The sequence below is a fragment of the Streptopelia decaocto genome (genome assembly GCF_964273445.1).
Source record: "Streptopelia decaocto genome assembly, chromosome: 1".
NCBI classification, from domain to species: domain Eukaryota; kingdom Metazoa; phylum Chordata; class Aves; order Columbiformes; family Columbidae; genus Streptopelia; species Streptopelia decaocto.
In genome coordinates, this window is record NC_138663.1 from 5,159,684 (window position 1) to 5,184,304 (window position 24,621).

Consider the following 24,621-nt stretch of genomic DNA (forward strand, 5'->3'; position numbering starts at 1 on the left):
TATGGGCTGTCCCCAAACCTGTCTCTTCTCCAGCTCAGCCTCTCTAACCAGGGCAAGTGCTCCAGCCCTGAGCTCTCTGGGAGCCCCCAGACCAGCACTCTCAAACCCCAAAGAGCTGACCCTGTGCTCTCCCAGCCAAGTACCATCAAATCCCTGACTAGCATCTTCTCCCTCCTCTCCCAGCCTAGCACACCCAGCGTCTCACTGGGACAGTTCATATCTTCACCCCATGCCTAAAGTCCTGACCGTGCTGCCCACCCCCAAGGCCCCAGACCAGGGGCCTAAACTCTGCTGAGACCTTCTCCAGCCTGTCACCCCAAACTCTGCTAGGACCCCTGCAATCCAGCACCCCAAACCCACTGGGACCCACCCAACTGAGCAACCCCATCCCCACCAAGATCCCTATCCACTCTCCCCACCCCAGCATCCCAGTTCCTGGTGGGACTCCTGCAATCCAGTACTCCAAGATCCACCACAACCTCCCCAGTCTGACATCCTAGACTCCACTGAGACTCTCACATCCCAGCTTCCCAAATCCCACTGGAATCCACACACACACATTGGGACCTCCACTCACCATGTCCAGCCCAACAACCCAAGCATTGCCAGGGTCTCCCAGAGCCTGGCACATCAAATGTCACTGGGAGCCCCCTGGCACTCCAAACCCTGTTGGGCTTCCCCAGCCCAGCATCCCAAACCATGCCAGAACCTCTCCAGCCAGGACACCCTAAACTCCACCAGGACTTCTCCATCCTGGTACCCCAAACACCTCTGGTGCTCCCCCAGCCCAGCATCCCAAAACTTGCCAGGACCGCCATCCACCCAACCCAGAATCCGCTAACCCAGCACCCCAAACCTTATCACACCTTCCCCAAACTGGCACCCCAATCCCTACCAGGACTTTCCCATCTCCATGCCCATCCCTTTCTCCATGCCCATCCTCAGTTCCCATTCCCATCTCCACCCCCATGTCCATCCTCATCCCCAACTCCATCCCTATCCCCAATCCATCATTATTCCCACTCCCATCTCCATCCCTGTGCACAGGTACATCGCCACCCCCATTGCCATCTCCATCCCCGCCCTCAATCCTGATTCCCGTTTCCATCCCTATCCCCATCTCCATCCCCATCCCATTCTCCATCCCCATCCCATTCTCCGTCCCCATCCTCATCCCCATCCTCAATCCTGATTCCCATCTCCATCCCCATCTCCATCTCCATCCCTATTCCATTCTCCATCCCCATCCTCATCCCCATTCCCATCTCCATCCCTGTGCACATGCACATCGCCATCCCCACCTTCAGCCCCATCCCCATCCTCAATCCCCATTCCCATCTACATCCCCATCTTTGTGTCCATCCCCATCCCCCTGTTCATCCCCATCCTCAGTCCCCATTCCCGTCTCCATCGCAATCTCAATCCCTATCCCCATCCCTATCTCCATCCCTGTGCACACGCACATCACCATCCCCACCTCCATCCCCATCCTCAATCCCCATTCCCATCTACATCCCCATCTCCATCTCCATCTCCATCCCTGTGCATACGCACATCGCCATCCCCACCTCCATCCCCATCCTCAATCCCCATTCCCATCTACATCCCCATCTCCATCTCCATCCCTGTGCATACGCACATCGCCATCCCCACCTCCATCCCCACCTCCATCCCCATCCCGGCCAGTCACACCCCCGCCCCGCCCGCCCCCGGGTGTGGCCGCCGCCAGCGGGGGCCGGGCGGGGGCGGTGGCTGCTCGGGGCCGCCTTTGTGCGCCGCGGGGCCGCTCCGCTCCGCACCGCTGTCCGCCGGTCTGCACCGCACCGCACCGCACCTCTCCGCTCCGCACCCGCCATGGCCGCCCCCCGCCCGGCGCACGGCTGCGGCAGCGGCGCGTTGCTGGGCCGCTTCGGCGTGTTGCTGCAGGCGCTCCTGGCTCTCTGCGCCTTCAGCACCCTCATGCGTGAGTACCGGGGGGTGTCGGGGGGCTGGCACCCCCCTGACCTACGGAGGTGGCCGGCAAGGACAGTCTTTACTATCACCGGGCTCTGGCCAGCGTTCCTCGGGGGGGTTGGATACCTATTTATTTATAATGAGCACCGAGTTTTGTGTTGTCTACCTGTAGGATTTAAAGCGGAGGGAACTGCGGTGGTTTTGTGGCTAAAACCGTACAGAGCCGACAGTTAAGGTGGCAGATGAAAACTCTTGTTTCAAACCTTAATCTGCTGGTAATGAAGCACCACAAACTTGCAGCTGTAATCTGTAAGGATTGTCTCCGCTTGCGTGAGCGATTACTCAGTCACTTAGAAAATTTTAATGAAGAGTGAAAACTAATGGTGTAACTCGATGATTTACAAGGAAGAAGCCGCTAACAAAAATAGGGCGGGTGTCAAATACAGTGCTGCTTGATTAGAGTAATAGTGCCCTTAACTGCATTGTGAGGTTGTTTTGTTTAACTTTGCTTAAACTGTAAAGTTTTAGGGCTGGAGGGGCTGGGGAAGGAGGTTACTGCGAAAACGTGTTTCGCTGATGACTCTGGTAGTGAGAAAAAGCAGCTGAGTAGTGAGAAAAAGGGGGAAACACCAGTACTGAAAGACCCGAGAAAATTTACTGTTGCTTTGTGCTGCAGCTGCGTTTTACTCTGAGCAACGTGTGCATTGCTCCTCTTGGGTTAAGTGGTTTAACACAAGTCGAATAACATGCCAGAACTCGATCCGTTTTCCTTGTTTAAAAGCCCGCGGTGATGGTGAACTAAAACTTCAAGTTTTCTGGCTAAGTAGCTGCAGATTTTTGAGGTTCTCTTACCCCTCTCTGCCTTCGGGAAACCACTTTGAAAGGCTCCAGGGTTGCGGTTAACACTGAGCTGCCAGGGAAAACTGCAACAAGTTCTTCCTGTGATAACTGATATATAGTTTTTTGGGTGTTTTTTTTTTTTTTTCTGTTTTTTGGTGTTTTTTTTTTCCAGTTGGTGTAGCCCAGTTGCAAAACCTGCTTGTGTTTTCAGCAAATATTGACAGTAATAGGTTAAATTAGTGTTTCTGCTTCCCTTAGTGATGGTGTGCATATGGGTTAATTGTCCCGTAAACTCTATGGGGTGTCCCATAAAACCAGGGATGTCAGTTAATCATACTCCTGTGGATGAAGGCCTCATAACCCCTGCTAGAAAATCATCAACCCCGGGATAACTATTGTTCTCTAATATTTTGTTGAACATTAACAATCTCTTGGTTAATGTGGTGAAACTGAAAGCTGATCTTAATGTGGTTTCACTCTGAATCTGCTCGATGACCAAAGCTGCAGAGGAGAACTGCTGGCTGGGACCCCAAAAGCAGATATGTTTACAGCCCTGGGATCGCGACCGCGACACCTCTGTCTGCAGCTGGGCTGGTGGTCCCTAATTCACCCCAGCTGTTTCTTATCTGTGCCCCATTCACACCCTCCCAGCTGGAGGCTTTCACAGATCTGCTGTTGGGGCTGTTTGGATGCAGACTTCTAACCCACAGTTGTCAACGACTTCATGTTAGGCAATAACTTGCTCTGAGGCTGCTTTTGGGCTACTCATGTGGCCAGTTCAGTTGGCAGCTTCCTGGGGAGGACAAGGTGACAGCAGCTGGCTGGTATGGGAACCTCTTGAGCCGGTGGTGTTGTGTGTGTGTAGAGTCAAAAAGGTTCCTGGGGACCTTGATCTGCATCTTCATCCAGCCCAGCATCAAGCTGGGCAGTCCCAGTTAGGTGACACCTCTGCATCTTGGGACGCTGCTGTCACCAGAGTCAGAATCAGCCCTTCTTTGATACTTTTTCCTTCAGTGCTGTGACATTCCTTAGTCTGCATTTCTGTTGTTTGTATGTCTGTGATTTCTGCTTTAATGGGATGTTGCAAGTCAGCTTGCTTGATCTTACAGGTCAGTTAGTGGAAATTCAATTCACAAGCCAATGCTTTTTGCATTCCTTCTGCTTTAAAGTACCAGTTCGGCTTAGTTATAGGAGAAACCTGAATTTGAATAGCTAAGACTTCCAAATTTTGCAGAGGCTGTTCAGAGCACTTAAAAACATCGAGAGGAACTTGGACAAACAATAACATGGTGTTCTACAAAGTTTTGCAGGTGCTTGTCCATGGGATGTGCTCATAGAGTGTTTATCTAGAATGTGGGTCCCAAGTATGGCCCATTCCAGGAAGGATAAGTTTATATGTTGTTATCAGAACAGCTTGTGGTTTTGAATTTCTTTCTCTTGGGGCTGTGGAAAGACTGTATCCTACCAACCTGGTAGGAGAACACAACGGAGCAGGAACTCTGCCTTCCATGATTGTCTGAGTTGATTCTCTGTGTCCAGTGTATGTCCAGGTTTCAGGAAGGACAACTTGTATGCAATACTAGAAGTGGTAAAATGAAGCTGTCACCTGTGCCTTCAAGTTTTACTACAGCAGCCCACAAACTTTCTTGAGGCCAGTTTAGGCTGTTGTAAAGACTATTTAGAGCAAAAATTCTCAGGTAGCAGAGGGAATACTTGTTTCCCTGTAATGGGGTGAGTAGGATGGTTGCTCCCTGTGGCTGTGGGGTGCATGAAAAGGGTCCTTCATGTGGTGAAAACAGGATCCAGAGGTCAATGATGCCCAGCCTTGGCAGGGAATTGGGAAAGCTGTTTAGTGAGGTTATGTTGGTCTGGGTTACTACTGTGAGCAATAGTGATGAGAGAGTTCCTTTGAGCCCGCAAACTCTTTCTTGCTTTTCCATCAATAAGGTCTTCAAGGTTGTAGTCAAGCCTAATTCCAATATGGTCCAGGCCTTGCTCTGGTTACAGCTCTACCCCATTGGGTAATCAAATGAGTGAAAATGGTTTATTATCCTTCCCACCTGGCTGCAGTGGCTTTGGAGACACTTTGGCTGTATGGACATTTGCTACAAGATCCAAGATACACTTGAAAGAAAGAGGCAGAAAAGTCTTACAGCTGCATGTGTGTGGCAATCCACTTTCCCGTGCAAGAACTTGCCCATAGGGAGGTCATGACATGGAGGAGTGTGGATAATTGTGCAATCTCATCTGAAGTTGTTGTTGCTGCTCTGCCTTGATCATCACTCCAAGAGAAGAAAGCGTGTTGCAGTTACCCCAGCTGCAGATGCTGGGTGTGATATGGGGCTTGAATCCCTGTAGTTGCTGCTTATTGAAGTTTAAAAGCAGTTGGTTTTGTTCATGTGTAGGGTTTTGTTTGTTTGCCTTTTAGGAAGGGGTTGTAGAGTATCAAAATTTGTCCAGATTTGCACCTGGACAGCAAAACCCATTGAAGCGAAGGGAGATCTTGTAGAAATTTTAGCCATAGCTCCCTTTGTGGATTAACTGGAGTGCAAGAGAAACAGATTTTGTGAGTTAAAGGATCTTTCTCTATTGTGAATGGGAAAAGTTTTTCCTTGGAGCTGGTATATATTTGTTTTCTACCCTATCACAAACAGCTTGAAGGACATCTAAGAGCATTTACTTCTCTTCCATCTTCCTTTATTTCTTCCTTTATTTCAGCAGCCTTCTGAGCTCCTGAATGAGGTTTAGTAGCACCTGTGCTGCAGGTGTCAAAAAACAGACTTAGCTCTTGCAGACAGTTCATGCTGCCAGGCAAGGAGAGCTGGACTGGACCGAGCTCTGTAGCTCTCTTCACACAGTGAAACCTGTTTTTCGGCTTGACTTTTGAAAACACCTTGATCCTGCCTGTTGTGACAGCAGCATCCCTTTCTCTTCTTGCGCATCACTGCTGGCCGTATTCTTCCAACACATCTTGCCTTGAGCTTAGTGGTAGGGACACTGGTGCTGATGCCCCAGCAGAGCTTGGTGATGGAGATGTGCTGTTAGCAAGTAGGATGAAGTTTTTTACTCTGGTGCAAGTAGCTTGTCCCAAGGCAGGACCACAGACTGGCTGTAAAAGAAGCAGTGACTCTTGACTGTGGTAGAAAACTGCTGATAAAGAACATAAAAAGTGCTCCCTTGCTCTATGGTCTGTGTTTACCTGGTTCCTGTGGACTTACCAGCTGACCTGCCAGTGCACTTTTCTCCAGGATGGTGGGCAATTGGTTATTGAAAATTGGGAACAGTCTCCAAGTATATGGACATATCTGATCTTTGGAGGGGTTGGTGAAACCCGTGGTACTCATCTCCATCAGGTAAATCAAATTTAAGCAAACTTTTGTGAATTTTTAGTAGGCCCTGTAGCAATAGGGCAGGGGGTGATGGTTTTAAACTAAAGACAGGAAGATTCAGATGCAAGGAGGAATTCTTTTTACACTGAGGGTGGTGAGAGCCTGGCCCAGGTTGGCCAGAGAGGTGGTGGATGAACCATCCCTGGAGACATCCCAGGCCAGGCTGGACAGGGCTCTGAGCAACCTGAGCTGGTGAAGATGTCCCTGCTCATAGCAGGGGTTGGACTAGATAAGCTTTGAAGGTCCCTTCCAACCCAAACTATTCTATAGAATATATGATCCTGTCTTATGCTAAGTTCAGTCTTGATACTATACATACTTTGAATTGCAGCACTGTTTCTGTGCTTTAGAATTATCCTGAGTGGTGTTTTGGCTTTTACCCTGAAAATCCCTTATAAGGGTGGGTAAAAGTGTGAGTCAGTGTCAGGAAAGAGAAGTAATAGATCATCTGATCTGTCCAGACATCTGTTTTGAAACAAATTTGCCCAGGACACAAGAGCACTACAGGCCTAATGTGCCCAAGACAGGCTCTGCTGACTTTTCTTCCTCTACTACAAATGCATTAACTGTTTGATTTTGATTATTCACACACATCTATTTTTAAATGGGAACTTCACCACTGTGGATGCTTTTCCTTCTAGGGGAAAACAAAAGCACAAAGGTTAACTGTGTCTCTGGAGGTGCGAAGCATGTGGATTTGCGGACTGTAGTAGTCAATTTACATGTAGGTTTGTGGGTTAAGCAAAAAGCTGCATATGGCAGGACTCTCAAGATGTTTTCTTCTGCTTCAATACATCTGAAAACTGGCTGAGCTTGAAAACGTACACTGTGCTTTGTAAGCTGGAAGGTCCGTGCAGCACTTGGATGTGCTTCATTAAGCTGAACGCAGCTTTCTGCAAAGCTTTTGAATTGCAGCTGTTGATTGCGTTGACCTCTTCTCAGAAGTCACCTTTTGAATAGCTAAACTGGGGAGCGTGAGGTTCCTGGTCTCTGAAGGAACAAACGGGTTGAGTGAGATGAGAAACGAGCTGGCAATGTCGAACTGCCTGGAAACTTATCATTACTCAAGGGCTGCGAAGTGTCTTACACCTTCATGAATTAGTTCTGCAACATGTGGTGAACAGTTGATATTATAGGTGACTTTTAACTCTATACAAGAACTTTACAGCGAAACTAGTCTTCTGTAATTGAGAAGGAGCAAGGAAAGCTCTAAGGAGGAGTCTGTTAAATTTCTAACTGTTTTTATAAGAGCGTTTGTGAGAAAACTGTGTGGCAGATAGGCTTCAATGATAACTACCAACCCAGCTGCATCACTTCATTCTTCAGGTGGTGTTCTCTTAATGGTCTCAGATCCCATAGTCTTAAGATACAGCATTCCCTGTTTAAAACCCATTTTTCAAGGGACTGATCTGAAATGTAGTCAGGCTTTATGTGGAAAGAGCTCATACTGGGAACAGAGTTAAATAAACCACTCTTCCTCTGAGCTGGAGCCCAGCCTCAATCCAGGTCTCCTATAAGACCTGTGTCATCAAATTATATACCCTGTCCTCAATATGCAAGCATGACTAATGCTTGTCATCTCAAAGCTATGGTTTGTGACCATCTGGAACTTGGCTAAAATGACAGCTGTAAAAAATCCACATAGAAATAAGACGCACCCAGACTAAAGTATGATGTGGCATTTGCTTGGGCAGTGGGTCCCAGGATAGAATGAATGCTCTGGCTGAGACTCGTGGTATGGCTGTGCAGGGTAGATGGTGGGAGGTGGTGCTGCTCTGTGGGTTCCAGAGCAGATGACTCTGGATTTGTATGGGAAATAGGAATAGACGGGCTAAACAACATCAGCAGCTACACAAGAAAAGGGGAGAAGAGTAGCTGTTAGATGGGATCTTAGGGAGGAAAGATGTCCAAGTCTGTCTTTTTTTTTTTTTTTTTTTTTGGTTAGGGAAAAGCAAAACTATTTCTTGCAAGCAAGTCAGAGCCCTCTAACCCAAAATAAACTTTTCTGATCTGAAAGATGCTGGGCTCCCCAGTTTAAGAAGGACAAGGAGCTACTGGAGGGAATCCAGTGGTGGACTACAAAGATGATGAGGAGTCTGGAGCATTTTTCTCATGAGGAAAGGCTGAGAGAGCTGGGATTGTTCAGCTGGAGAAGAGAAGCTGAGAGGGGATCTCATCAATGTTTATAAAGATTTTCAGAGCGGGTGTCAAGAAGATGGGACTAGATTCCTTTTAGTGGTGCCGAACAACAGGATGAGAGACAACGGGCACAGACTGAAACTCAGGAGGTTCTATCTGAATTTGAGGAGAAACTTCTTTACTTTGAGGGTGACAGGCTGCCCAGAGAGGTTGTGGAGTCTCCTTCTCTGGAGACATCCAAACCCACCTGGACACATTCCTGTGTGATTTGCTCTGGTGAACCTGCTTTAGCAGGTGGGTTGGACTGGATGATCTCCAGAGGTCTCTTCCAATGCAAACCAGTCTGTGATTCTGTGAGTAGCCCAGCAATAGCTGGATATCTTCAGTAGGAGCCAGTTCAATCTGTATACTTCCCTGCTGCCTCATTCCTTGCAGACCCAACAATAACCTTGAATGCAGCCTTCATTCCTATTCCTTCCTTAAAATACTCCCTCTGCCAGTTTTGCTACAGGTGCTTATGTTTTTGAAGCATTGGTAAGAGGGTATTTGGGAGAGAATGACTAAATCTAGTGAAGACTAGAGGACGCAGATTGGTAGCGATCTGTCCTCTTAAAGCACTGGTAGGACTCTTGCTGCTCCCTGAGCTGATGGAGGGTGCACGTTTTGAGCATTTCCAGCTGGGGTGCACATTTTTTCTCACAAGAAGCATGTTGGCTGCGCTCTGCAAACTTCTCTGCTGCTTCCTCCCATTGTGTCTCGGGTTGAGCTGTCTGAGTAGCTGCATGCTCAGGCTAAGAATAGTGCAGACTCCAGGGTTTTGGCCTCTGTATCCTGCATGTTGGCTTCTTTCCTGCCTGGAGCTTGGAAAAAGCCTGGGAAAGGGTGTGTCCTTCAAAATAGGTTGAAATCTGTTATTGGAGACTATACTGCCTATAAATAAAGTGGAGGTTGGGCAGGGGGAGAGCTTGTTTCCTTGCTGGTGCAGTAGCTCTGAGTCCTTTTCTGCAAAGAACAGAAATAAAGTCCTGACCCTATTGCTAGTGCGATGTTGGCCCAGAGACGGACCCTTCTCTTAATAACAGGTGGCAGCATAAGCAGTTCTGGGCATTGCAGCCCTTATTTTTATTGGACCATTCACAAGTTAAGTGTATAAACACTGCAGTATTTTCACAGAGTGCTTCTAATATCAGGTTCATTTTCAGTGTTCTTCTTCTGGGGCCTGTCGCTGAGATTGATGGGGGTCAAGCTTGTGTCTCCTATAAATCAAATCCTAGAAGCTTTGTCTGAGTTGACATCTCCCTTGCAAACTTCAACTTTTGAATCCTTTGGTTGGTCGCAGTAATATTTATCAAGGAGAGGGTCTGACTATCAGCTAAGCACATCTAAGTTTCTCCTGGGAAATAAATTTCCCCCTTTAATTTTGTTGAAACCTGACTTAGTAGTCTGTTTTGCTAGTCAGCAGCTAGTTGCTATGGAATCACAGAATGTCAGGGATTGGAAGGGACCTCGAAAGCTCATCCAGTCCAATCCCCCCGCCGGAGCAGGAACATCCAGATGAGGTTACACAGGAAGGTGTCCAGGCAGGTCTTGAATGTCTCCAGAGTAGGAGACTCCACAACCTCCTTGGGCAGCCTGGTCCAGTGTCTGTCACCCTTACTGAGAAGAAGTTTCTTCTCAAATTTAAGTGGAACCTTCTGTGTTCCAGTTTGAATTCATTACCCCTTGTCCTACCATTGGCTGTCACCAAGAAGAGCCTGGCTCCATCCTCCTGACACTCACCCTTTATATATCTGTAAACATTAATGAGGTCACCCCTCAGTCTCCTCTTCTCCAAGCTAAAGAGCCCCAGCTCCCTCAGCCTTTCCTCACACGGGAGATGCTCCACTCCCTTCAGCATCTTTGTTGCCCTGCGCTGGACTCTCTCCAGCAGTTCCCTGTCCTTCTGGAACTGAGGGGCCACAACTGGACACAATATTCCAGATGTGGTCTCCCCAGGGCAGAGTAGAGGGGCAGGAGAACCTCTCTTGACCTACTGACCACCCCCTTCTAACCCACCCCAGGTACCATTGGCCTTCCTGGCCACAAGGGCCCAGTGCTGGCTCATGGTCATCCTGCTGTCCCCAGGACCCCCAGGTCCCTTTCCCCTACGTTGCTCTCTAATAGGTCATTCCCCAACCTATACTGGAACCTGGGGTTGTTCCTGCCCGGATTCAAGACTCTACACTTTCCATTGTTATATTTAATTAAATTTTTCCCTGCCCAACTCTCCAGCCTGTCCAGGTCTCCGGATGGCAGCACAGCCTTCTGGCCTATCAGACACTCCTCCCAGCTTCGCGTCATCAGCAAACTTGCTGATAGTACACTCTATTCCCTCTATTCTATTCCTTATGACAGCTAATTCTGCCTAAATTAGTATTTTTATTTCCAAAAGGGCTAAAAGGCACCTGTGCTGATGCTCACATCTCCACCAGAGCTGTCTGAATGCCACGTGAGGCTGGGGATGTGGGGAGGATGCTGCATGCAGGGGTGTCCCCCCATGAATGGGGTGAGGAACAGCATGAAGGAATTGGGTGGTCGCTGCTGTGCTTGTCTTCATTGGTTATAAGAAACAGATAATTTGTTTAAAAACAAAAGCAGACTGTGGGGCAACATTGCTGCAAACTTGGGTAACACCAAGGAACTAGATGTGCCTAGGGTGGGCAAAGCTTTCTACTTCATCAAGAAAACACCATAATAAATGTCTACCACTTATTACTCTGGAAAAATAAAAAGTGACATTAGCTGTCATTGAGCTTTTTATCTTCTAGTTTTCTGACTATTTGCAGATCTATAATGAAAAACTCTCCTCTCAAACTTTTTTTTAACATTTCAGAGGTTCTTATTCAGACGTCCAACTTCCACCCAGCCTGGTGTTTCTCAGGGATTTTCAAGTGTATATGATCTTTATTGTCCTTGACCGAAGAGGAAGGGCCTGGGAGTATTTTGTTTCCTGCCCTGCCCTTTCTCATCCATGGGCAGGGTATGTCTCTCAAATTGTCACTCATCTTCCTTCCTTTTTTGTTTAATTTCATAGCTTTTTATCTGCAGTAATTGGAGCCAAGAAGCAGGAGGGTGGTAACTTATGGGGACACCAACTCTAGATGGCAGGCTGTCATCTCAGAGATGCTTTATGCCTGTTTAATGGGATAGACCTAGATCCCCTTCTCCCGACTCTTTTAGGAGCATCTTCCCATCCACTCAACCTTTTCCTGAGATACTCTGGACCATGGCACAAGTTTAAATGGTCACACAGTGTATCACCTCCACCCTGCAGCAGGGCTCTGTGCCTTGGAGCAGCCTGGATGCTTCAGCTTGGAACTTCAAGAGGCTTCCTCTTGGTGTTCTTGAGGACTATCTTTGAAGCCTTTCTGAAGGAAATTTCTACGCAGTGAACTATTTTACGGTTGGCATCCTCCACCTACTTTACTGTTAATTGAAATTTAAACTGAATAATTCAGGATCAGATTGAAATATGTTCATTGCAGGATTGGGTCCTGCAGGAGGAACCTGGACAAGAAACCTCCATCTTCTTCCATTTAGCAGTTTGTTTTTTCATGGTGCTTGCTGTCACATCCTGCTCTGTTAGAAGGACACTCAGCCATGAACGTGAGGTGTTCAGCTTTATTTCACCTGGCATCTCCTATCAACCTGTGGCATCTCTGCAGCAGCAATGTGCACCTCTGGGTGCTTTTGTGCTGTCAGAGAGGTAGGTCACTTGGCACAACTCCCAGATCTTCTACTTTTCAGAAGACAAATAGCTGTGTGATAAAAGGGGTGGCTCAGTGAACCATTGACACAAGCTAGGACTTGCCTTAAACGTGCTGCAAACATCCAGACTTTACATGGCCAGTGGAAGTGTGAGTTGAGGCTGATTTCTCAAGCTGCCCTGCTTAAAGTCAACCAAAGAGCAATTGTTCCCAACCTGTCTTGAGGTTTGTTGCTTCTTTTAGACTTCAAAGATTTGTCTGAAATCTTCCCTGTACTTCCACTGGTGTTTTCTTCCCCTTGGAAAGATTGGCAGGGGTTGGGAATCTAAAGGTTTGTGTGGATTTTACTAGAACTAGTTTTCTGTTCAGCGATGATGTGTAGAGGCACAAAGTGAGATCAGAAGTCCCCACTGTGTGTGCATGGCCTGCTCACAAAGACTTAAAAAGCAGTGACTTGCACCTGGGTCCATGAGGAGCAAATACAGACCAGCAAACAGGGAGATCTGTGCTCTCCTGGCCTCTGGTGTGGTCCAGGCTGCTGACCCGACTGGGCTTGCAGGTATCCGGGCAGTTTAGGAGGATCGTTTAGCTGTGGAGATGTGCAGAAATTATGGTTCCTTGCAAAAGCCAGCTTGGTTTACAAATGGGCAAAGCTGGGAGGGGAAGCAGAGTTAAAATAATCAGTGCTGTTGGGAAGACAAATTCCTGGTGTCATCTGGTGTAGACTCAGTACAAACTCACCTAATTTTTAATCTAACTGGATGGGGGTTCTCTCCTATCTCTCATAGCTCTGTGTGCACTAAACTTAATTTTTAATTGGTTGTAGGCACTAGAACATAATATTTATATTTCTTGTTGGCTTGTTGCATGCATAAGCATGCACAACCTTTCTAAAATAAATCTTAGGGGTGGATTGATCTGTCTGAGCTGTGGTAGCAAACCCATGCCTACAGCTTGTAGAAAACTGAGTTGACCCTGGTGGCTGTAGACACGTTTTGAGGAGAGCAAGGGAGACTTCAGCCTTTCTCCACCCTCAGCCAGCTGTATGCCTGTGCACACCATGGCTTGATTCAAGAGGAGAGGGATGCTTTGCAGTTTCTGCTCAGGCTGTTGCTCCCAAAGCACAAAAGTAGCAGTGATGCTTCAGAGGGGACTTCATCAGCTCCTTGAGTTTCCTAAGACTTAGTGCTACTTCTGTGTGGATTTAACATCACCCATAACCTCTGGGTCAAAGCTACCAAATGACTCTGCTGCCTGTTAAGGCTCTGGTAATCTTGGCTAGATTTCTGGTTTAATTTGGAGACAGCCTGCTGCAGCTCTGCACAGTAAATGCCCTATTAAGCAGTTAATTATTTCTCTATAATACTAGCTTTTATCTTTTAATACAACAGTTTTACTGTCTCTGATAATTACGCAGTCTCAGATAACTCTCTTAAATCTAATGAGGCATGACAAGCTGTGTTCAACAAGGCACCACACCATTAACTTCTTACCTCTTACTTGTCATCTTATCGCACTGAATTACTGTATTTCTAGCCTGAGTGGCTGTGGATGCATAACACATCACTTCTCATTAAGAAAATAATGAAAATCATCCCTGGTGCTTTCATGGTTGGGCTACTGGTCAACTGGCTGGCCTGGTGGCCTTCAGACCCCTCCAACAGCTTCTCTCCAGCATCATGGTCTTTGGCCTGTGAGTTGAGAAAGATTGTTAGGCTTAGTTTAAATACTTCTGGGCACTCAAACAGCTTGGTTAGTCCCTGGGTCTTTTACTTGTGGATGGGTAAAATGCAAGTGCCCATTGAAGGGCATCAGTGATGGTAGAACTTGCTTGAGCTGATGGAAGTTGTTGCTGCAGGGATATCTTGAGGTGGGTTGCAGCTGAGTAAGGTAAACAGGGTGTTTTTTCTGGACACAGACTGCTGTGGAAATGCTTAGTATAACCTGACCTGACTTCTGCTTTGTCACCCGTTAATGGCAATAGCAGATCAGGTCACTGGAGTGCTGGTTTTCTGTGGATTTGAGAGCAGCACCGAAAATCCTGCATGTGCCTGACTGAAGTCCTGGGGTTAGGGGGACTGTATGTTCATATATCACCCTGCCATCTTGCCAGTAAAAGAAGTACAAGGTTATACTTCTGAAATGCCAAAGCTCCTGCCAGGAAGGTTCTTGCATCCTTCCAGGCTGGACCAGAAAGTTGTTTCCCAGGGGAATGAGCCCAGGTTGTGCCTTGGGGCAGATGGTAGAGCTCCGTCTGGCAAACTATGTGCTCAATTACAGCTGGACCGAACAGGTGAGTTAATTACTATCTAGAAGCAGAACAAATAGACCTTCATTTGGAAATGAGCTAAATCCAGCCAGTGTGCTGGTTTTTCTTCCCAGCCTTTACAGAGCCTGCTGATGATTCTGCTTTTCAGGGTGGTTTTGCCTACGTGGAGCCTGCACAAGTTGTGCTGTCAAAACCATGTATTTCCCCAGAAGGCAGGGGAAGAAAAAGATTCCTTATTTCAGGTTATAACCTGAGCCATTCATATTCCCTGTGGTGTTTTGTGGGATGCTCATGGGACCAGCTACTGTGGGGTGCCTGGATTAGGTCAGATCCTGGCTCTAAAAGGGCAGTTTTTACTTGGACAGAAGTTGTTGGCTTCTCTGTGGTTTCATTAACTGAAAGACTAACCAGTGGGTGGAATATAAATCTGGAAAGAGAGCTGGATACCAATGTATGTTTAGAATTGTGCTGGCCTTATCAGCAGCGTTCGTGATCTAAAATAGACCAGAGACGTTGCTTGTGCCCTGTTCCTCCCACGGGCAGCAAGGAAATTCATGTCTATAGAAGTGCATCTTTTTACCCCACTGCAGAGCAGGCAGAAGTGTGTGGCTCTGATGTCCCTGCCTTCATCTGTGGCACTCTGGGTCCCCATCTTCATATCCCCAAATTGTCCTGGGAAGTGTCCTCATGTGCCGAGGACTGTCAGCAGTGAGAAAAGTCCCTTTGGTTGTAAATCTGAAAGCAGTGGTTGATTACATGTAGCTGGGGATATGAAGGAGGAATAGCTGTGACAAGTGGGATGGTGTGTGTCTGTTCTACCTTTTGGTTGCTTTTTAAAAGAGCAGAGTAAGCTACAGTGCTCCCAAGGGTGTGAAGACTTAGGGATGATAAAATAGGTTAACTGGTAGTCTGTTTGGACTTCTGCAGTCTGTGTACTCTTCAGTGATCATTGCAGTGATCTGCCCGGTAGCATAGTTGGGATGTACAGAAGGATTTAGTGATTAACTCGCAGCATATACTCTTGGGGTAGTTTTTCTAGCAGGATTGTACACTGCACAAATGATTCATACTCATGTGTCTTGCTGCTTTCAGGCTCCTGCTTTCGCTAGATGGCACCACCAGGCAGCTGCTCTGCTTGCATCCCCAACCAGACTATCAGGAGTTAGAGAGGATGCGCTGAATTATTTTTCTTCTATTTCCCTTAAAAAAAAAAAAAAAAAAAAAAAAAAATCACAGAATGCCAGGGATTGGAAGGGACCTCGAAAACTCATCCAGTGCAATCCCCCCGCCGGAGCAGGAACAGCCAGATGAGGTTACACAGGAACATGTCCAGGCGGGTTTGAATGTCTGCAGAGAAGGAGACTCCACAACCCCCCTGGGCAGCCTGGTCCAGTGTCTGTCACCCTCACTGAGAAGAAGTTTCTTCTCAAATTTAAGTGGAACCTCTTGTGTTCCAGTTTGAACCCATCACCCCTTGTCCTATCATTGGTTGTCACCAAGAAGAGTCTGGCTCCATCCTCCTGACACTCACCCTTTAGATATCTGTAAACATGAATGAGGTCACCCCTCAGTCTCCTCTTTTCCATGCTAAAGAGCCCCAGCTCCCTCAGCCTTTCCTCACACGGGAGATGCTCCACTCCCTTCAGCATCTTTGTTGCCCTGCGCTGGACTCTCTCCAGCAGTTCCCTGTCCTGCTGGAACTGAGGGGCCACAACTGGACACAATATTCCAGGTGTGGTCTCCCCAGGGCAGAGTAGAGGGGCAGGAGAACCTCTCTGACCTACTGACCACCCCCTTCTAACCCACCCCAGGATGCCATTGGCTTTCCTGGCCACAAGGGCCCAGTGCTGGCTCATGGTCATACTGTTGCCCGCCAGGACCCCTAGGTCCCTTTCCCCTACACTGCTCTCTCTCTGTCCCTCTCTCTCTACACAAATATATATATGTGTGTGTGTGTGTATATATATATATATGTATCTCCCCAGCTCATTATTTTTAACTCTGAATCCTGCTCAAGCTGGCAGCATGTTTGGGGATTGATTGTGGCAGATTTAGCTTGCTCTCCATCTTGAGCTCATTAATGCTGCTGAGGAGAGTGGTTCCAGCAACCGAGGTGAAGTTGAGGACCTGTACCCTCCATGTCTGTAATGATGATTCTCTAGATGTAGCTGTTAGCTACCTTACCACAAAGCAAGTTAATGTCACTGAATACCCTTTACTTTGTGTTTTTTTTAATTCTAATTAATCTGATGCAGTGGAAAAGCCTCTTCCAGGTCTGCTTGTTCTAGAGCATAGGTACATGTGGGTTTAAAGGGAGAAGAGTTGGCCTAGTAGCTGGTACTTTCTAAAATGGGCTTCTAGCTGAAGTGACAACAAAATAGTTAAAAATTACTTCTGCATGGGATATGGTACTTGATACTTCTCTATTAGCAGCTCCTATTTGTGCATGTAAAAGCTGGTTGAAACCAAGAAGAGCATCAAATCTCTGTGATAAACTGAGAACCTTTGAGATGCTTCTGCAGTGCTGGGACCATACTCCGAGAAAAACTAGGTAAAAATCCAACTTGCTGTTATCTCCTGGTAGTAAAAATAGAAATCTCAGAGCAGCAACTGTGATAGACAACACTGAGGGCTCCTTGCAGGAGGACAGACCTGAAGGGCTGCAAGGAGAAAACTCATCTGTGGTTGGAGGGATTTCATTTAAATAATCATAGAATGGTTTGGATTGGAAGGGACATTTAAAGCTCATCCAGTCCAACCCCTGCAATGAGCAGGGACATCTTCACCCAGATCAGGTTCCTCAGAGCCATGTCCAACCTCACCTAGAATGTTTTCAAGCAAGGAAGAGTTGCTTCAAATATCTTTGTGTCATATAGTTGGTGGTGCTGAAGCCATGTGTCTCAGACTACTGCTCCACAGTGGTAGTGGGCATGACAAATGTTGTGTAATTAAATAATGTTTTAATACTAGTTGGCACAAGCACAGAGCCATAGCAGCTTGATGAGTTTTGGGGCTTGGCACTGTTACCTTTATGCTGAAGATGTATGCAAAGTCCTGCTTCCTCAAAGGTCCTCTGGTCCTGTTAGCTGCAAGGAGGAGATGGCTTTGTTGTGCCGATGTGACCGTAAAACTTCAGTGGACTCTTGGGCTGTATAATTTCATTGTCGCTAACATAATTTCAGTTTGATGGAAGACTTTTCAGAACTGGTAGGTAGTGGTGAACCCTCCCTAGCTTCCCTCAGCCTGCTTCCCATGGCATGAAAACGCTGCTGCTGATGGATGCCAGAAGCACAGACCTACCTCCCAAAAATCCTTCTGACCCATGGGTGTGTGCATTGCTTCTGGTCAGTCTGGAACCAGGACCTTTGGATTTGCTAAGCTTTAGACTGGCAAATCCTGAGGGTCCTCCAGACTGTTATTGACAGGTTTTGCATTGAAGATTGGTGCAGACTGCACATGTGTATCAGTTCAGCTCTTTTGGCTAACACAGCTTCTCTAATTCTCTTTGCAGTAAAACGATTTAAGGAACCAAAGGAAGAGAGGCGTCCCTGGAGGATATGGTGAGGCTTTTAATTCGGAGTTTGAAAAGGCCACATATATGTAATATTATCGTTGCTTATACTAACAACTTCTAGGCCGTCTGAATGTCCTACATGGTATTTAGTTGTTAAATGGAATGCTCTGCTGCTAATTCTCAAGGAAACCTCCATGTAGTAGCTGGTGATCCCCAGATGCAAAATTCCCTGCCCAGCTCTTCCAAAGAAGGTTGTTTTTACTGCAAATGACTGAACCAATAGGTTATAGTCTTCTTTCATCTACTGGCTCACCTGCACATGGGCTGTCTCCCAGCCAGGGTCAAGTTTTATTCTTAAATACAATTAATCACTTTGTCCCTCAGCTCAGGCACAGACCAGGCAACACATTTACCTGTGTGTTGTTGTGACGCAGCTGGGTATTGCTGTTGGCTTTAGACACCTCTCTGAACTTTCCTGTACTGAAGGATTTATGGGCCGCTGAGAGGTGTGCAGGTGGTTGGGATCAGCATACAGTTAGCTGGTAGCCAAGCCAGCCTGACATTAGTGATGAAAAACACGTCAGTCTTCTCAGTTTGGTTCTTTCTCTAATTCGGGAGTTCAATCCAGTTCCCTGTGGATGGGTGCAAAAATCCTAAATAGCTCAATGCCTTCCCTGCACGTACTGCTGTTTGGAGAAACTGAGGCTGGGCTGGGTACTGGAAGGCCAACTGCCCTTTGATGTAGGCTGAAACTTGCCAGTAAATGGAATTATAGAATAATTTGGGTTAGAAGGGACCTTCCAAGCTCATTCAGTGCCACCCCTTCCATGAGCAGGGACATCTTCACCCAGCTCAGGTTGCTCAGAGCCCCGTCCAGCCTGGCCTGGGATGTCTCCAGGGATGGGGCATCCACCACCTCTCTGGGCAACCTGGGCCAGGGTCTCGCCACCCTCAGAATCAAAAATTTCTTCCTCATGTCCAGGCATAGATCTCCAATGCAGAGTTGCCACATGCTGAAGTGGTATCTTTTCTTCTTAAGTATTTAGAGTTAGCCAAACTGCTCTTTTTCACCATGTAGAACTTCTTGAGCATCATTAATACATCCTGGAGTAAGGCAGATGCATTCATGGCCATCACTTGTGTGGTGGCTGGTGCTCCAGGGCACAGATCTTTTTGCCTGTTTTTTTTATTCCTCCAGGTTTTATGATACCTCCAAGCAAGCAATAGGTGCCCTCTTCATCCACTTTGCCAACGTTTTTCTGTCAGATCTCACTGAAGAAGACCCTTGCTCACTGTAAGTGCACAAGGTGCTTGCATTGATGTCCTACATTTGTAAAAGGAAGACACAAGCCTGTTGGGAAATGTCATGCACGGTGGAAACTGAGCCATTCGAAGTGCTATGTGGGGATAAACCATGCTGAGCTTATTTTCAGGGTCTGGGGTTGTCTTCTGGTCTTTGCAGTCTGCTGGTCTGGAGGTGAAGAAGTGCAACTGTGCTTTTCTAATTACTGAAAGCACCTTGATATACATTGCAAAAAGTTGCAGCAAATAACGCAGTGGTGCCCCTTGCAATTATAATTGTTAAATTATATTGTTTGTTAGAACACCAAACTTTGCAATTTGGCTGTTTTCACAGGGTTATTGACAATGCTTTTCTCACTGTGTGGTGAAGGTCTTTGAGCACAAGGATGTTTTTTTGAGGGGCTGATATTCAGTTGCACCCACCATATGTATTCCTGTAGTTCTAAGCCAGACTTCAGACTTAGTGTAGAATTGCCACCTTTATTTCAGACCAGCCACTTTGCAGCTACCAATTTAGTTTCAGAATTTACTTTATCATGTTTTGAGAAACTCCTCTAGGCTTCAAAATGCTGCAGAAAACCTGGCTTATCTCCCTTTTATATATAAAAGCGCTGCACCTTGATATGTTTCTTTAAGCAGATGCAAGTTTGACTGGAGCTAAGTATAACCTCTAAAATGACTTAATGGTGTGGTTTTTTTGAACAGTCACTGTTTTAAAATAAACCCCTTAGTGCTTATACTGTACCCTTTGCTTTTTTCTTAAAACTCTGCAGCCTTGACCCTGGGCTCTGAGGCTCATGTGCTACGTGTCCTGCGTGGTATAAGCCACCAGAGTGCTCTGATTTCGGCAGCTGGAAACTGTAATAAGCTTGTAATGAGCCTCTGGATGTAGAAAAACTTAATGTCATATTTTAAAAATGGATATCAGAAGCAGATTGTTATTTTCCGTGTCTTTATTCAGAGGCCGTATCAAGTTCTGGAAAAGGAAATGTTCATTCCTGACGCTCCGTGCTTGGTAGTTTCTTCATGCTGTTGAAATCTGGCCTGATTTGACAGAAAATATTCCAGTAATGGAAAACTGGACAGAAAACATTAGTCTGAGACTTTTTTTTTTAGCCTCTGGAGTTCATTAAAATACGAAGTGCTGGATTAGAGCTTTGACCCTGCAATCCCCAGAAGGTCCCAGCAGTTCTCCTGATTCTGGCGCTCTGTCTAGTGAGGCTTAAATACCCAAAACTGCAGAGCAAACCCATCAGGCCCAGATCTCCTGGTAGGGATGGGTTCAGCTCCTGGATCTGCAGTGGGGCCCCAAACCAGAGGTTTTTGGGGTCCCTGAGATGGCGGCTGTTGAGCCGGGGCTTGTTACCTCTTCCAAGACCTTTTCCTCTGCTCACAGGAGCCTCTCACAGCTGCTCGATCAAATGAACTTTTTGGCTCTTCTGCTACACAGTTTGCAGAGCAGCTGTGGTGTCCAAGAAGCTTCCATTTTTCTTGTATGAAATTCCCAAAACATTTGGTTCTGCTTCCCTGAAACTTGGGATTTCATCCTAATAAGAACAAAAGATGCTACAAATGGAAAGCCTTCTTTTTGGGGGTCACCCTTAAGCAAGGCTAACCTGGGAAGTATTTAATGCTGTATAAATAAGCAATGTCAGAGGTTGCTGGAGCCTGCTCCCTTCTCTGCTGAGCCTTTTAAACTAAGAAATTGCTCGTAAGGCTATAGGAAAATCCAATAAAAGAGAAAGGAAGTGAGTTTGGACTGTTAAGTGGGGATTTTTATGTTCTTGTGGCTTTTTTATGTATTCTCATATTGAAATAAAATATTTTGAATAAGGCTTAAGAACACAACTGAAACCTGATAATTTTGTTTTAACTCTGCTCTTAGCTACCTTATTAATTTCATCCTTGATGCCACGCTGGGAATGCTGCTGATCTGGCTTGGTGTGAAGGTTGTCTCCTGGATCGTGCAGCAGAAGAAGTCCACGTACCTGGTCTTTGGAGAATATGGTAGGTGTCAACCGCTCTGCAGTAAGGAAGCTTGTTTGCTCCCAGCTATGGATGGCAAGGAGTAAATGGCAGAAAATATCATTTGGGGATAAAATAGGTAAACAGCTGCTTCTGTTGTCCCTTCTCCAAGGAGCTCACAGAGTGTGTTAAATGCTGGGACATCACCAGGTCGCAGATAACTCTGCTGAGCACACATGAGTGGAGCAGGTTGGTGATAAAAGGTTGGATGTTTTCTTGGATGGACAATATACCCCAGGACATGGGTATGATAAACTAAGGTGTTTGAGGTGGTGATTTTTGGGGGGTTCTTTTGGGAGGGTGGGTTCCTGGCTTCTCATTTCAGAACATGGGGTTGTTTGTGTTTACCTGGATTTGTAGTAGGCATCAGTAGGACGCAGCCAGGCCCCAAAAGTGAGTTCTCAAATGACTTGTGGGGTTTTGGGGTGGGATTTGCCAGTTGATTTAAAACAAAACACCACTTTTAGGTATGTCCAATTTTGGCCCCCCTCTCTGCTTCAGTTCCTGCCTTGAGATGGACCAAGTTTCAGAAAAGCTTTTCTCAGCAAAGCCCACTAGAGGGTAGCACTTCTCTTCAAAAAGAGCAGAGCTTGTTCCTGGTTGCTAGAGAGGGAATTATTAACCCTTTGCCTATTTTGTTATATCTAATATAAAGAAGAATTCAGTCTTACTTTAGAACATACATCCCATTCATACCAATCACATTCCCACCTTTAAGACTTGAATCGTTAAGTCCGTTCTTGTTCCTTTGTATTTTTAGTAGCTGGTCTGATAACTGAGCTGGTGAAACTTGGACCAAACCGGGATTAGTGTAGAGACCCCACTGACTTGAGAGCTCTTACTGAGGCTCCTGTTCAGCTTGTGTGATGGGTCATAGCACAGGATGAAGGGGATGGTTTGGTTTGTGGGACAGCATGAGCAGCTACAGACTAGGAATGAGATGACAACAGATGGGTTGAAATGATGGGATGTGGCAGGACAATCTCTCGTCAAGCTTGATAGTGGCTTTAAAGTCTGCAGTGGTCTCCAGAGCAGGTTCAGCATTCTGACAGCATGTGTTTGGTGGGGACTGCCTTTTTTCCTCTAATGGCTCTTTTTGAAAGAGCTGAGGAGCCAAGTACAGATTGCTAAAGTAATTCAGATGAGACAGCAGAGCAATTCAGATGTTCTTAGAATCATAGAATAGTTTGGGTTGGAAGGGACATTCAAAGCTCATCCAGTGCCACCCCTGCCATGAGCAGGGACATCTTCACCAGCTCAGGTTGCTCAGAGCCCCGTCCAGCCTGGCCTGGGATGTCTCCAGGGATGGGGCATCCACCACCTCTCTGGGCAGCTTGCGCCAGTGTTTCACCACCCTCAGTGTAAATAATTTATGTTCAGCCTGAATCTCCCCTTCTTTAGTTTAAAACCATTACCTCTTGTCCTGTCATAACAGGCCCTGCTAAATAGTATTCTTGGTTCAGGAGCTTGCATTTTTCCTGGTTTTGAGCAACAAGGGCTTGAAGCCAAATTGCAGCCATCCCAGGGCACAGCTTCATCTTCACATGCCACGTCTACAGTTGAGCAGAGGCAAGGAAATGTTAAAGTGTATTGGCAGCTTGCTTTAACCTTGCAGAGCAGTAATGAGCTTCCATTGAGCTGTAGCTGGCCCCTCATGAAGGCTGGCTTAGACTACAGAGACGGCTCGCTCCTCTGAGGAGGTCTTGCTTTCATTAACAAAAAAGTTTCTGCTGTTGCTTGAATGTAGCTCTTGAGTTGAGGATTAAGTATCTCATCCACTCAGCGCTGCTCTTGGTGAAGGTTTCTGGGCAGAGTGACCATGATGGAAAAGTTAGGTATGACTCAAATGGTGTGTTTGCTGCAATCCTGCTGCAGGGCTAGGGAAGCAAAACACTGCTGTCCTCATCTTGGGTGGGAAGTAAGTTCCAAAACGGTTTGGAAGACGCTCATAAACTTTGTCCAGTCTGATACAGGGTCCAAAAATATGATTCATTTTCTGATCTAACTGCTGTACCGGACTTTGTTGCTTTCCTCAATTCTCTTGAGGAGCAGAAGCATCTCTTGCAGTCCTGCAGGGGAAGAAGGGCAGAAAAGCACACAATCCACATTGTGGACAGTGGTGAGTGCTGTTGCTCCAACCATCAGGAAAGAACAGTTGTGTCTTCGTCCAGTGTAGCCAGTACTATCTACCTGCATGGTCTCTGAGGGGAAAAAAAAGAAAAAATTCTGTTGCAACAGCTTCCTTTCTGATCCCCCAGCTCTTGGTTGCATCCCTGGAACAGATGCAAACTGCAGTTATCTTTGGTTTTGGCTCCAGCAGTCCCTCTGCTCTGCTGTTGGTACCGCTGTCTCCACAGCCCTGGGTGGTGCTCCCTGTGTGACTGTAATAGCTGCATTGATGGAGAAGCAAAGAAAAGGAAAAGCAGCTAAATCCACACTACTATTTTAACCATCCAGCTGTCCAGAAGTGTTTAGAAAAATCAATTACTTTTGTATTTCAAATGAGGAAACGCCCATTCTGAGATCAGCCTCTCTTGTGCCTGAGCTCTTGGCCAAAGACTTTGCAGCCAGGAATGACCCAGGGCTTAGCTAGTGGAGAGTCAAAGGCTCCTATATGCTTATGTTCCTCCATCTTTGTCCAGCAACTCTTGATTACTCCTTGGATTGCATTGAAGCACAGGAAACTGCATTTTAAAAGGTTGCTGTTGCTTCTGCAGAAGCTTTGCTTCAAAGATCAAAGATTGGAGAGGTTTATTCTCCATCTGGGGTCAAGTAGGCTTTGGAGAATGGTGGTTGCCGTACACATACTCAAAGATAACAAACTCTGCGAATGCTCTGGGCACCATTTGCTCTTGCAGGGTAGCTGCAGGTCCTGTCTATAGGTGCTTTCCATGTAGGGGACTTCTGCAGGCAGGAGAGCAGAGCAGAATTGGAGCTGTAAAGGACTTGGGAGGTGGATACCCAAGATCTTGGAGGTGTGCTGGGTCTGTACAGACTGAGAAGAGGGGATAATGGTTGGAGGCAGAGAGTGCAGATGAAGCCTGATTGAGCTTTGTGCTCCACTTCCAAACTGCCTCAACCTTCTTCTCCCTCACCCCTTCCCCTGGCAATAAGAAGCTCCCTAGAGGGAACCTCTGGATGGCTGCAGTGTCCTGGCATTGCAGTTGTGTCTAATAACTTTAAAATATTACTGTAGAAATGCTGGAGTATTTCTTTTAGGTAAGTGAACACTGTGAATTTGCATTAACATATGGTTTCTGCAATATGCAAGTATAATGCTGAAGAGGCACATTAAGAAATGATGGGGGGTGAGAGGGCATTCTTGCTTGAAAATGCCTTGTTGGGTGCCCATCTGGATGCTGACTGATGTGTGACTGTGGCTGCAGTCACTGACTAGTCTGAGCTTGATGCTTTGTGCTCATTCACTGTCTGGAAATGGAAAGT

General features: G+C 46.6%; 1 protein-coding gene across 4 annotated transcripts in view; it reads left to right on the forward strand.

Moving 5' to 3' along the window:
• Positions 1-1,736: 1,736 nt before the first annotated feature.
• LOC309435220 (store-operated calcium entry regulator STIMATE-like) overlaps positions 1,737-24,621 on the forward strand; it is a 40,969-nt gene continuing 18,084 nt past the window's right edge. For all 4 annotated transcript variants that reach the window (XM_082043221.1, XM_082043219.1, XM_082043220.1 and 1 more), the window contains exons 1-4: positions 1,737-1,963; positions 17,848-17,896; positions 19,049-19,144; positions 21,038-21,159. In XM_082043221.1, coding sequence (XP_081899347.1) covers positions 1,855-1,963; positions 17,848-17,896; positions 19,049-19,144; positions 21,038-21,159 — 376 coding nt within the window. In that variant the 5' untranslated portion in view covers positions 1,737-1,854. The remainder of the gene's footprint in view (positions 1,964-17,847; positions 17,897-19,048; positions 19,145-21,037; positions 21,160-24,621) is intronic.